The sequence below is a fragment of the Oncorhynchus clarkii genome, chromosome 28, assembly GCF_045791955.1.
Source record: "Oncorhynchus clarkii lewisi isolate Uvic-CL-2024 chromosome 28, UVic_Ocla_1.0, whole genome shotgun sequence".
Classification (NCBI taxonomy): domain Eukaryota; kingdom Metazoa; phylum Chordata; class Actinopteri; order Salmoniformes; family Salmonidae; genus Oncorhynchus; species Oncorhynchus clarkii.
Window position 1 is genome coordinate 42,056,077 of NC_092174.1, and position 13,968 is coordinate 42,070,044.

The following is a 13,968-nucleotide window of genomic DNA, read 5'->3' on the forward strand; positions in this document are numbered from 1 at the left end:
GGGTATTAGTGATTGGGTATTAGTGATTGGGTATTAGTGATTGGGTATTCGGGATTGGGTATTAGTGATTGGGTATTAGTGATTGGGTATTAGGGATTAGTGATTGGGTATTAGGGATTGGGTATTAGTGATTGGGTATTAGGGATTAGTGATTGGGTATTAGGGATTGGGTATTAGGGATTGGGTATAATTAATAAATAATTAATGGGCTTCCGAGTGGCCCAGCGGTCTAAGGCACTGCATCTCAGTGCAAGAAGCATCACTACAGTCCCTGGTTCGAATTCACACAATTGGCCCAGCATCGTCCAGGTTGGGCCGGTGTAGGCCGTCATTGTAAATAAGAATTTGTTCTTAACTGACTTGCCGAGTTAAATAAAGGATAAATCAAATTAAAATCCATAATGGAGTCAAATATACAGTGTAACTGGCAATTACCCTTTCAGACTGTGTCGTTGTTTACGTGTTCGCTATGCGGGGGAAATGGTAAGACAAACGGAACTACGTGGCTAAGAACTGTTGTAACAGGGATTATTATCATAGCAACACACTTTTGGAGTGAAGGCAATCCCACGGTGTGTTAGCTAGGTTTTTTTGTTGTCTTTGCGCGTAGTTCGTAACGTCTGAAGCGTGTATGTTAGGATGATAACGTTATAATAATTAAGGACACCAATAAGAAGAAGAGACTTGTTTGGGTCAAGAAATGCGAGCAATGGACATTAGACGGGCGGAAATCTGTCCTTTAGTCTGATGAGTCCAAATTTGATATTTTTGGTTCCAACCGCCGTGTCTTTGTGAGACGCAGAGTAGGTGAACAGATGATCTCCGCATGTGTGGTTCCCACGGTGAAGCATGGAGGAGGTGTGATGGTGCTTTGCTGGTGACACTGTCTGTGATTTAGAAATCAAGGGACATTTAACCAGCATGGCTACCAAAGCATTCTGCAGCCATATGCCATCCCATCTGGTTTGCGCTTATTGGGACTATACTTTGTTTTTAAACAGGACAATGACACAACACACACCTCCATGCTGTGTAAGAACTATTTGACCAAGAAAGAGAGTGATGGAGTGCTGCATCAGATGACCTGGCCTTCACAATCACCTGACCTCAAACCAATTGAGATGGTTTGGGATGAGTTGTACCTCCAGAGTGATGGAGTAGCAGCCAACAAGTGCTCAGCATATGTGGAAGCTCCTAGCATTCCAGGTGACTACTTCATGAAGCTGGTTGAGAGACTGCCAAGAGTGTGCAAAGCTGTCATCAAAGCAAAAGGTGACTACTTTGAATAATCACAAATATATGATATATTTTGATTTGTTTAACACTTTTTTGGTTACTACATGATTCCATATGTGTTATTTCATAGTTTTGATGTCTTCACTATTATTCTACAATGTATAAAATAGTAAAAATAAATGAGTAGATGTGTCCAAACTTTAGACTGGCACTGTAAACCCCTACCCTGAGGCCATTTAGAGATGAATTTAGACATGAACCTACCACCACTGCTAATGGCTCTGGGTTGATAATAAAATGCTATAGGTTTAACGGCTATTGAACAGTCATGCTCTTGGGGATGATTCTAACCAATTAAGTTCTAATTGAACAGACACATATTCCCAAACATTGTTAGTAATGGCTTGGGTTCCGTGGAGTAAAACAGGAAGTTGATAAAGTCGTATTTTCTAATTATGGACGAATTAGATATTGGGCAGTCGTGGTGGAACTCAAGCAAACCCAGTCAGTTGTGCATCCTTGGGGAGTGAGGACGGGTTGAGAGGTGGTTTTGGGGAGTGAGGACGGGTTGAGAGGTGGTTTAGGGGAGTGAAGACTGGTTGAGAGGTGGTTTTGGGGATTGATGATGGGTTGAGAGGTGGTTTAGGGGAGTGAGGACGGGTTGAGAGGTGGTTTTGGGGATTGATGATGGGTTGAGAGGTGGTTTAGAGGAGTGAGGACAGGTTGAGAAGTGGTTTAGGGGAGTGAGGACGGGTTGAGAGGTGGTTTTGGGGATTGATGATGGGTTGAGAGGTGGTTTTGGGGAGTGAGGACGGGTTGAGAGGTGGTTTTGGGGATTGATGATGGGTTGAGAGGTGGATTAGAGGAGTGAGGACGGGTTGAGAGGTGGTTTTGGGGATTGATGATGGGTTGAGAGGTGGTTTAGGGGAGTGAGGACGGGTTGAGAGGTGGTGTGTATAGTTGCCCCTCCATTCATCAACAAGCCTCCCTCCCTAATGGCTACTGATGATCCTCTATAAACCCAGGCCGTCTCTGATTGAGGCATTAGGATGTTGTGGAGACCTGTGTTTAAAGTATATAGTATTTTTTTTAATTTCAAATGCTTTAGCTTTATGCTTGATTGAGCTTATAAAAATAAAGGATATTTGAACCCAGGTCTGATGGAGAGACCAGGTGCTTTTCCTTCCTAACTGACAAGGATTTGGTTACAGGACACAGTGGGAAGGGAAGATGCATGGAGGAAGAACAACATGCCAATGATGTGATGGTCAAGGAGCTATAATTTATTCTGACGAGAATCTAATGTCTGAGCTCAGCAGACCCAAGAGTAAATAGACATGGATCTTGTTGGAGGTTGTGTTGGTAGAAGCACATATTCAAAAGCCTGTCAGAACTCTTATCAGAACTCCTGTCAGAACTCTTATCAGAACTCCTGTCAGAACTGGAATATGTTCTGGGATTCATCCAATGGTGTTGAGGAGTACACCACCTCAGTCATCAGCTTCATCAATAAGTGCATTGACGACGTGGTCCGCACAGTAACTGTACGTACATATCCCAACCAGAAGCCATGGATTACAGGCAACATCCGCATTGAGTTAAAGGCTAGAGCTGCCCCTTTCAAGGAGCGGGAGACTAATCCGGACGTTTATAAGAAATCCTGCTTTGCCCTCAGACGATCCATCAAACAAGCAAAGCTTCAATACAGGATTAAGATTGGATCCTACTACACCGGCTCTGACGCTCGTCGGATGTGGTGGGGCTTGCAAACTATTACGGACTACAAAGGGAAGCACAGCCACGAACTGCCCAGTGACACAAGCCTTTTATGCTCACTTCGAGGCAAGCAACACTGAAGCATGCACGAGAGCACCAGCTGTTCTGGATGACTGTGTGCTAACGCTCTCGGTAGCTGATGTGAACAAAACCTTTAAACAGGTCAACATTCACAAAGCCGCTGGGCCAGATGGATTACCAGGGCATGTACTCAAGGCATGTGCGGGTCAAGTGTCTTCACTGACATTTTCAACCACTCCCTGACTGAGTTTGTAATACCTGCATGTTTCAAGCAGACCACCATAGTCCCTGTGCCCAAGTGAAGACACTTGACCCGCACATGCCTTGAGTACATGTGAACAAGTGAAGGTAACCTGCCTAAATGATTACCGCCCCGTGGCACTCACGTCGGTAGCCATGAAGTGCTTTGAAAGGCTGGTCGTGGCTCACATCAACAGTTTCCTCACAAACACCCAAGACCCTTCGTCCCCCCTGTATTCCCTGTTCACCCACAACTGCGTGGCCAAACACGACTCCAACACCATCATTAAGTTTGCTGACGACACAACAGTGGTAGGCCTGATCACCGACAATGATGAGACAGCCTATAGGGAGGAGGTCAGATAACTGGCAGTGTGGTGCCAGGACAACAACCTCTCCTTCAATGTGAGCAAGACAAAGGAGCTGATCGTGGACTACAGGAAAAGGTAGGCCGAAAAGGCCCCCATTAACATCGATGGGGCTGTAGTGGAGCTGGTCGAGAGTTTGATGTTCCTTGGTGTCCACATCACAAACAAACTATCATGGTCCAAACATACCAGACAGTCGCGAAGAGGGCACGAAAAAAACTTTCCCCCTCAGGAGACTGAAAACCTTTGGCATGGGTCCCCAGATCCTCAAAAGGTTCTCCAGCTGCACCATCGAGAGCATCCTGACCGGTTGCATCATCACCTGGTATGGAAACTGCTGGTAAGGCACTACAGAGGGTAGAGCGAATGGCCCAGTACATCGCTGGGGCCAAGCTTCCTGCCATCCAGAACCTATACAATAGGTGTCAGAGTAAAGCCCATAAAATTGTCAGAGACTCCAGTCGACTGTTTTCTCTGCTACCGCACGGCAAGCGGTACTGGAGGGCCAAGTCTAGGACCAAAAGGCTCCTCAACAGCTTCTACCCCCAAGCCATGAGACTGCTGAACAATTTTGTACACTGCTGCTACTCGCTGTTTATTATGCATAGTCACTTCACCCCCACCTACAGTGGCTTGCGAAAGTATTCACCCCCCTTGGCATTTTTCCTATTTTGTTGCCTTACAACCTGGAATTAAAATATATTTTTGGGGGATTTGTATCATTTGATTTACACAACATGCCTACCACTTTGAAGATACAAAATATTTTTTATTGTGAAACAAACAAGAAATAAGACAACAAAACTATTCACCCCCTAAAGTCAATACTTCGTAGAGCCACCTTTTGCAGCAATTACAGCTGAAAGTCTCTTGGGTCATGTCTCTGTAAGCTTGGCAAATCTAGTCACTGGGATTTTTGCCTTCTTCAAGGCAAAACTGCTCCAGCTCCATCAAGTTGGATGGGTTCCGCTGGTGTACAGCAATCTTTAAGTCCTACCACAGATTCTCAATTGGATTGAGGTCTGGGCTTTGACAAGGCCATTCCAAGACATTTAAATGTTCCCCTTAAACCACTCGAGTTTTCATTTAGCCGTATGCTTCATCCTGCTGGAAGGTGAACCTCCGCCCCAGTCTCAAATCTCTGGAAGACTGAAACAGGTTTCCCTCAAGAATTTCCCTGTATTTAGCGCCATCCGTCATCCCTTCAATTCTGACCAGTTTCACAGTCCCTGCCAATAAAAAACATCCCCACAGCATGATGCTGCCACCACCATGTGGTGTGGGGATGGTAATCTCGGGGTGATTAGAGGTGTTGGTTTGCGCCAGACAGCTTTTTCCTTGATGGCCAAAAAGCTCAATTTTAGTCTCATCTGACCAGAGTACCTCCTTCCGTATGTTTGGGGAGTCTCCCACATGCCTTTTGGCAAACACCAAACGTGTTTGCTTATTTTTTTCTTTAAGCAATGGCTTTTTGTCTGGCCACTCTTCTGTAAAACTCAGCTCTGTGGAGTGAACTGCTTAAAGTGGTTCTATGGACAGATACTCCAATCTCCGCTGTGGAACTTTGCAGCTCCTCCAGGTTTATCTTTGGTCTCTTTGTTGCGTCTCTGATTAATGCCCTCCTTGCCTGGTCCGTCAGTTTTGGTGGGCGGCCCTCTCTTGGCAGGTTTGTTAAATTTTTTAATGTTTTAATAATGGTTTTAATGGTGCTCTGTGGGATGTTCAAAGTGTCAGATATTTTTTTATAACGCAACCCTGATCTGTACTTCTCCACAACTTAGTCCCTGACCTGTTTGGAGAGCTCCTTGGTCTTCATAGTGTTGCTTGCTTGGTGGTGCCCCTTGCTTAATGGTGTTGCAGACTCTGGGGCCTTTCAGAACAGGTGTATATATACTGAGATCATGTGACAGATCATTTTTCCACTTAGATTGACCACAGGTGGACTTTATTTAACTAATTATGTGACTTTTGAAGGTAATTGGTTGCACCAGATCATATTTAGGGGGTGAATACATATGCACTCATCAGTTTTCCTTTTTTACATTTTTTGAAACAAGTTATTTTTTTCCATTTCACTTCACCAATTTGGACTATTTTGTGTTAAAATGAAATCCAAATAAAAATCTATTTAAATTACAAATTGTAATGCAACAAAATAGGAAAACCGCCAAGGGGGATGAATACTTTTGCAAGGCACTGTACAAGTACAAATTACTTCAACTAACCTGTACCCCCTATCACACTGACTCGGTACCGGTGCCCCCTGTATGTAGCCTCGTTATTCTTATTGTGTTACTTTTTATTATTACTTTTTTATTTTAGTCTACTTGGTAAATATTTTCTTAAATCTTCTTGAACTACACTGTTGGTTAAGGGCTTGTAAGGAAGCATTTTACAGGAAAAGTCTAAGCTTGTATTAGACTTAAGTTGTATTCGGTGCATGTGACTAATAAAGTTTGATTTGAACTCCTGTTAGAACTCCTGTTAGAACTCCTGTCAAAACTCCTGTCAAAACTCCTGTTAGAACTCCTGTTAGAACTCCTGTTAGAACTCCTGTTAGAACTCCTGTTAGAACTCCTGTCAAAACTCCTGTCAAAACTCCTGTCAAAACTCTGTTTTGAACACAATAAACCTTTTGATTTGAGTGTTTGTACCAGCGATCGTGTTTTCCCTTCCTCTTTGCAAAGGATTTTCTGTCAGCAGAAATGTAACTGTTAGTTGTGAGTGCTTGGGTTTATGTAGTTACATTTCATGTGTATTGTGACCTTTCAATTCAAGTCAACAGTCATTAGTGGGAAGCTAAGAAAAGCCACTAACTGAGAGGACCAGAGACGTCCGAGGCCAAGGGACCAATGACTGGGATAGCTGCCTCCAGTCTACTGATGTACACTCACTCAGAGTCCTTCTTTCTGGGTCAAAACAGACATTTTACAGAGTACAGACATACTCGTGAGATCAAGTTGAAAGAGGATATGCCTCAGAGAAATGCTGAATTCAATTAGGTGAAGCTTTTGATGTTTGAAGTTTGGTCAGCGTTCGTCCTCTAACCATTGCTTGATTGTTATTTTTTCATGTCAGCAAAATGGCATCTATCATATGGTTGAGTTGTACTAATGTTACTGTAAAATACAATGGCTTCTATCATATGGTTGGGTTGTACTAATGTTAGTGTAATATACTATGGCTTCTATCATATGGTTGGGTTGTACTAATGTTACTGTAAAATACTATGGCTTCTATCATATGGTTGGGTTGTACTAATGTTAGTGTAATATACTATGGCTTCTATCATATGGTTGGGTTGTACTAATGTTACTGTAAAATACTATGGCTTCTATCATATGGTTGGGTTGTACTAATGTTAGTGTAATATACTATGGCTTCTATCATATGGTTGGGTTGTACTAATGTTAGTGTAAAATACTATGGCTTCTATCATATGGTTGGGTTGTACTAATGTTACTGTAATGTACTATGGTTTGCAAGGATGTCTGCTTGTGTGTGTCTCATGTGCCTTTTAAGTAATTAAGCCATAGTTATGCTATATAATAACTTCCATATATGATCTATAATTTCACATTTGAGTGGTTGGAGTTTTTCCTTTCCTATTTTACCTCTAGTGCTCTGTTGCGGAGAGCCATATAAACTCAGCAAAAAACTTCCCTTTTTCAGGACCCTGTCTTTCAAAGATAATTAATAAAAATCCAAATAACTTCACATCTTCATTGTAAAGGGTTTAAACACTGTTTCCCATGCTTGTTCAATGAACCATAAACAATTAATGAACATGCACCTGTGGAACGGTTGTTAAGACACTAACAGCTTACAGACGGTAGGCAATTAAGGTCACAGTTCTGAAAATTTAGGACACTAAAGAGGCCTTTCTACTCACTCTGAAAAACACCAAAAGAAAGATGCCCAGGGTCCCTGCTCATCTGCGTGAACGTGCCTTAGGCATGCTGCAAGGAGGCATGAGGACTACAGATGTAGCCTGGGCAATAAATTGCAATGTCCGTACTGTGAGACGCCTAAGACAGCGCTACAGGGAGACAGGACGGATAGCTGATCGTCCTCGCAGTGGCAGACAAAGTGTAACAACACCTGCACAGGATCGGTACATCCGAACATCACACCTGCAGGTACAGGATGGCAATAACAACTGCCTGAGTTACACCAAGAAAGCACAATCCCTCCATCAGTGCTCAGACTGTCCGCAATAGGCGGAGAGAGGCTGGACTGAGGACTTGTAGGCCTGTTGTAAGGAAGGTCCTCACCAGACATCATCTGCAACAACGTTGCCTAAGGGCACAAACCCACCGTCGCTGGACCAGACAGGGCTGGCAGAAAGTGCTCTTCACTGACGAGTTGCGGTTTTGTCTCACCAGGGGTGATGGTCGGATTTGCATTTATCGTCAAAGGAATGAGCGTTACACCGAGGCCTGTACTCTGGAGCGGGATCGATTTGGAGGTGGAGGGTCCGTCATGGTCTGGGGCGGTGTATCACAGCATCATCGGACTGAGCTTGTTGTCATTGCAGGTAATCTCAACTCTGTGCATTACAGGGAAGACATCCTCCTCCCTCATGTGGTACCCTTCCTGCAGGCTCATCCTGACATGACCCTCCAGCATGACAATGCCACCAGCCATACTGCTCGTTCTGTGCGTGATTTCCTGCAAGACAGGAATGTCAGTGTTCTGCCAAGTCCAGCGACGAGCCCGGATCTCAATCCCATTGAGCACGTCTGGGAGCTGTTGGATCAGAGGGTGAGGGCTAGGGCCATTCCCCCCAGAAATGTCCAGGAACTTGCAGGTGTCTTGGTGGAAGAGTTGGGTAACATCTCACAGCAAGAACGGGCAAATCTGGTGCAGTCCATGAGGAGATGCACTGCAGTACTTAATGCAGCTGGTGGCCACACCAGATACTGACTGTTTTTGATTTTGACCCCCCCCCCTTTGTTCAGGGACACATTATTCCATTTCTATTAGTCACATGTCTGTGGAACTCGTTTAGTTTATGTCTCAGTTGTTGAATCTTGTTAAATGGTCATACAAATATTTACACATGTTAAGTTTGCTGAAAATAAACGCAGCTTTCAGTGAGAGGACGTTTATTTTTTTGCTGAGTTTAGCTTATTATAAACTGAGTGTTTGGAGCCCTGAATGCTCATTGGCTGACAGCCGTGGTATATCAGACCATATACTACGGGTATGACAAAACATTTATTTTTACTGCACTAATGACGTTGGTAACCAGTTTATAATAGCAATAAGGCACCTCGGGGGTTTGTGGAATATGGCTCCGTGTTGCGTGGTGACTAAGAACAGCCCTTAGCCCTGCTATATAATCCATACCCCCCCCCCCCCCCCCCCCCGCAGGCCTTATTGCTTAAATATACCTTAAACCTTATACTGTAAGTTATCCTGGTAGCTTCTACACTAAGATCTGTCCAATCTTCTCTTTCCCTCCCTGTCCTCTTGAGATCACAGCGACTTCATTTTGTCCATATCCTCATTCCCATATTCTCATTGTGTATTCCATACTCCCTATATAGAAATCCCTATATAGAAATCCCTATGGGCGCTGGTATCTAACACCACCACCCTACATCTAACACCATGACCCTTATCTAACACCACCACCCTACATCTAACACCACCACCCTACATCTAACACCACCACCCTACATCTAACACCACCACTAACACCACCACCCTCTACATCTAACACCACCACCCCTACATCTAACACCACCACTCTACATCTAACACCACCACTCTACATCTAACACCACCACTCTACATCTAACACCACCACTCTATATCTAACACCACCACCCCTACATCTAACACCACCACCCTATATCTAACACCACCACCCCTACATCTAACACCACCACCCTATATCTAACACCACCACCCTACATCTAACACCACCACTCTACATCTAACACCCCCACCCTACATCTAACACCACCACCCTACATCTAACACCACCACTCTACATGTAATACCACCACCCTACATCTAACACCACCACCCTACATCTAACACCACCACCCTATATTTAACATCACCACCCTACACCTAACACCACCACCCTACATCTAACACCACCACCCTACATCTAACACCACCACCCTATTTTTAACATCACCCACGCCCTACATCTAATACCACCACCCTGCATCTAACACCACCACCCTATATTTAACATCACCCCAACCTTTATCAAACACCACCCCTACATCTAACACCATGACCCTTATCTAACACCACCACCCTACATCTAACACTACCATCCTACAGCTAACACCACCACCCTACATCTAACACCACCACCCTACATCTAACACCACCACTCTACATCTAACACCCCCACCCTACATCTAACACCACCACCATACATCTAACACCACCACCCTACATCTAACACCACCACCCTAGATCTAACACTACCACCCTATATTTAACATCACCCACACCCTATATCTAACACCACCTTACATCTAACACCACCACCCTACATCTAACACCACCACCCTACATATAACACCACCACCCTACATCTAACACCACCACCCTATATTTAACATCACCCACACCCTATATCTAACACCACCTTACATCTAACACCACCACCCTACATCTAATACCACCACCCCTACATCTAACACCACCACCCTACATCTAACACCAACACCCTACATCTAACACCACCACCCTACATCTAATACCACCACCCTACATCTAATACCACCACCCTACATCTAACACCACCACCCTATATCTAACACCCCCACCCTACACCTAATACCACCACCCTACATCTAATACCACCACCCCTACATCTAACACCACCACCCTACATCTAACACCCCCACCCTACATCTAACACCACCACCCTATATCTAACACCACCACCCTACATCTAACACCACCACCCTACATCTAACACCACCACCCCTACATCTAACACCACCACTCTACATCTAATACCACCACCCTACATCTAATACCACCACCCTACATCTAACACCACCACCCTACATCTAACACCACCACCCTACATCTAATACCACCACCCTACATCTAACACCACCACCCTACATCTAATACCACCACCCTACTTCTAACACCACCACCCCTACATCTAACACCACCACCCTACATCTAATACCACCATCCTACATCTAATACCACCACCCTACATCTAACACCACCACCCTATATCTAACACCACCACCCCTACATCTAACACCACCACCCTACATCTAATACCACCACCCTACATCTAATACCACCACCCTATATCTAACACCACCACCCTACATCTAACACCACCACCCTACATCTAACACCACCACCCTACATCTAATACCACCACCCTACATCTAATACCACCACCCTACATCTAATACCACCACCCTACATCTAACACCACCACCCTACATCTAACACCACCACCCCTACATCTAACACCACCACCCTACATCTAATACCACCACCCTACATCTAACACCCCCACCCTACATCTAATACCACCACCCTACATCTAACACCACCACCCCTACATCTAACACCACCACCCTACATCTAACACCACCACCCTACATCTAACACCACCACACATTATTTTTCCTCATTCAAATATCCTTTGTCTCTTAGGAATAGACTGTGATTTTGGCCCAATTCTTTGTATGATTATGTTGGAATGGGATATGGTAATGAGGATTATATTATCCTGCGTGTGAGTGGACACTAGTGTTTCACACAATATCATATCATCATTTGAGCAACCACCCCCCGGGGTTCCTGTGCTATGATGAAAATGTCCTTCCTGTGCTACTGTTGGTTAAGCACAGTCCCTCTTGACACACACACACACACACACACACACACACACACACACACACACACACACACACACACACACACACTGGAATATAACGAGAAGAATAAGAAGAATATAAAGAGAAGAAAAATAGTATTTGTAGATCCTTTTTAATGTACGACTCCATCTCTATACTCTATACTTGAACAGTGCTTCTTCTTCTTTGGTGCCCTGGGGTGTATGTTACAATGACAGATCACTGAAGAGTTGGCTGTTTCTGTGAGGGTGAGGAGAAACAGATGTACCACTGACTACAAACGCACCATGCTTTCGTCTGACACGTCTACATCAAGACGTCACCCTTTAACTTGTGATGAATAATAGATAATTTATTCTCCTATCAAAAAGGCATGGAGAATTTATGAAGAAGATGAGTTGTTTTGTGTCTTGCCAAACAACGACTCTCCGGAAAACAGAGATTACAAACCGAACGATGCACCGATTAGGACCGCGTCCCAAATGGCACCCTATTCCCTATATAGTGCACTACTTCAAATGGCACCCTATTCCCTATATAGTGCACTACTTCAAATGGCACCCAATTCCCTATATAGTGCACTACTTAAAAAGTAGACTGTAGCTACTTCAAAAGTAGTGCACTGTATAGGGAATAGGGTGCCATTTGAAGTAGTGCACTATATAGGGAATAGGGTGCCATTTGAAGTAGTGCACTATATAGGGAATAGGGTGCCATTTGAAGTAGTGCACTATATAGAGAATAGGGTGCCATTTGAGATGCCACAACCTGTGTTTAATGCATGACGTCATTCATTATTAATGAGTTTTGATGCTGTTTGGAACCGCGGAACGAAATGTCTCTCTGAGATCCTCCTCCCCATTACCGTTTGGTCTCCGATATCACGTTTACTCATCCCATAGAGCTTTGTGAGTCTGTCTGTCTGTCTCGCTGCATTAAAGCTACAGTCTGGGATATGAACAAAAGAAAAACACAAAACGACAGCCCCGTCACTTGTTTTGGTGTACATGTTTTTAAGTTTCAACGTTTATTTGTTAAGTGCACAGGATACAGGATACAGGATACAGGATATAGGATACAGGATACAACAGAGGGCAAGTGAGGCAATCTAATCAATCTCAAATTCATAAACAGCGTTTTAGATGCAAAAACAGTCTGAGTTTTGGGTATCTGTTAATTTGGTTGTTTCCGTTCTTGATATTTACCCATTGATTCTTGAAGAATATAGCTTAACTAATTGTAAGTCGCTCTGGATAAAAGAGTCTGCTAAATTACTAAAATGTCAAATGTAATGTCTCAGTGAGAACCTCCCATGACTTCCTCTTTAGTTCCTGTCATGACATTCGACTCATCTTTAGTTCCTGTCATGACTTTTGACTCATCTTTAGTTCCTATCATGACGTTTGACTCATCTTTAGTTCCTGTCATGACATTCGACTCATCTTTAGTTCCTGTCATGACTTTTGACTCATCTTTAGTTCCTATCATGACGTTTGACTCATCTTTAGTTCCTGTCATGACTTTTGACTCATCTTTAGTTCCTGTCATGACGTTTGACTCATCTTTAGTTCCTGTCATGACGTTTGACTCATCTTTAGTTCCTGTCATGACGTTTGACTCATCTTTAGTTCCTGTCATGACTTTTGACTCATCTTTAGTTCCTGTCATGACTTTTGACTCATCTTTAGTTCCTGTCATGACTTTTGACTCATCTTTAGTTCCTATCATGACGTTTGACTCATCTTTAGTTCCTGTCATGACGTTTGACTCATCTTTAGTTCCTGTCATGACGTTTGACTCATCTTTAGTTCCTGTCATGACGTTTGACTCATCTTTAGTTCCTGTCATGACGTTTGACTCATCTTTAGTTCCTGTCATGACGTTTGACTCATCTTTAGTTCCTGTCATGACGTTTGACTCATCTTTAGTTCCTGTCATGACGTTTGACTCATCTTTAGTTCCTGTCATGACGTTTGACTCATCCTAGAGTAGTGCTGTTGCGGTTACCTATTACCGTCACACCGGCAGTCATGAGTCATGACCGCAGTAAGATTCCACATGACCGTTGAGTCACGGTTACTTTTTTCAATTTTTTTAAATGTTGAGTCACGGTAATCTCCTTTTATGCACTCTGGACATGCTGTGGTTGTACCCAACTGGCTAACACCCATCAGGTCACTAATGGCCTGATACTCAGCGCTCTATTGTCCCTCTAACCACTCTGATATCAATGAAAATCACATCAAACACTTATCAATACATTATCATGCTTTTAAAACTCACCTCACTGTGATTGATCAATTTGAAGAAAGAAGTTCAACCACAGGTCCAAACTGAGTGTAAAACATGGTCGTTGTGGATGGTGTGTCAAAGCCTTACACAACAAAATGGACAGCGCTTTCTAAGGTGATGATTCATTCAAAACACCCGTACTAGTAGAGCCTATATAGGAGACCGAA

The 13,968-nt window shown here is 43.7% G+C and overlaps 1 protein-coding gene across 1 annotated transcript in view; it reads right to left on the reverse strand.

Moving 5' to 3' along the window:
• LOC139386794 (CUB domain containing protein 2) overlaps positions 1-13,477 on the reverse strand; it is a 30,533-nt gene extending 17,056 nt beyond the window's left edge. Inside the window, exon 1 of the mRNA XM_071132599.1 lies at positions 12,817-13,477. Coding sequence (XP_070988700.1) covers positions 12,817-13,477 — 661 coding nt within the window. The remainder of the gene's footprint in view (positions 1-12,816) is intronic.
• Between the last annotated feature and the right edge of the window lie 491 nt (positions 13,478-13,968).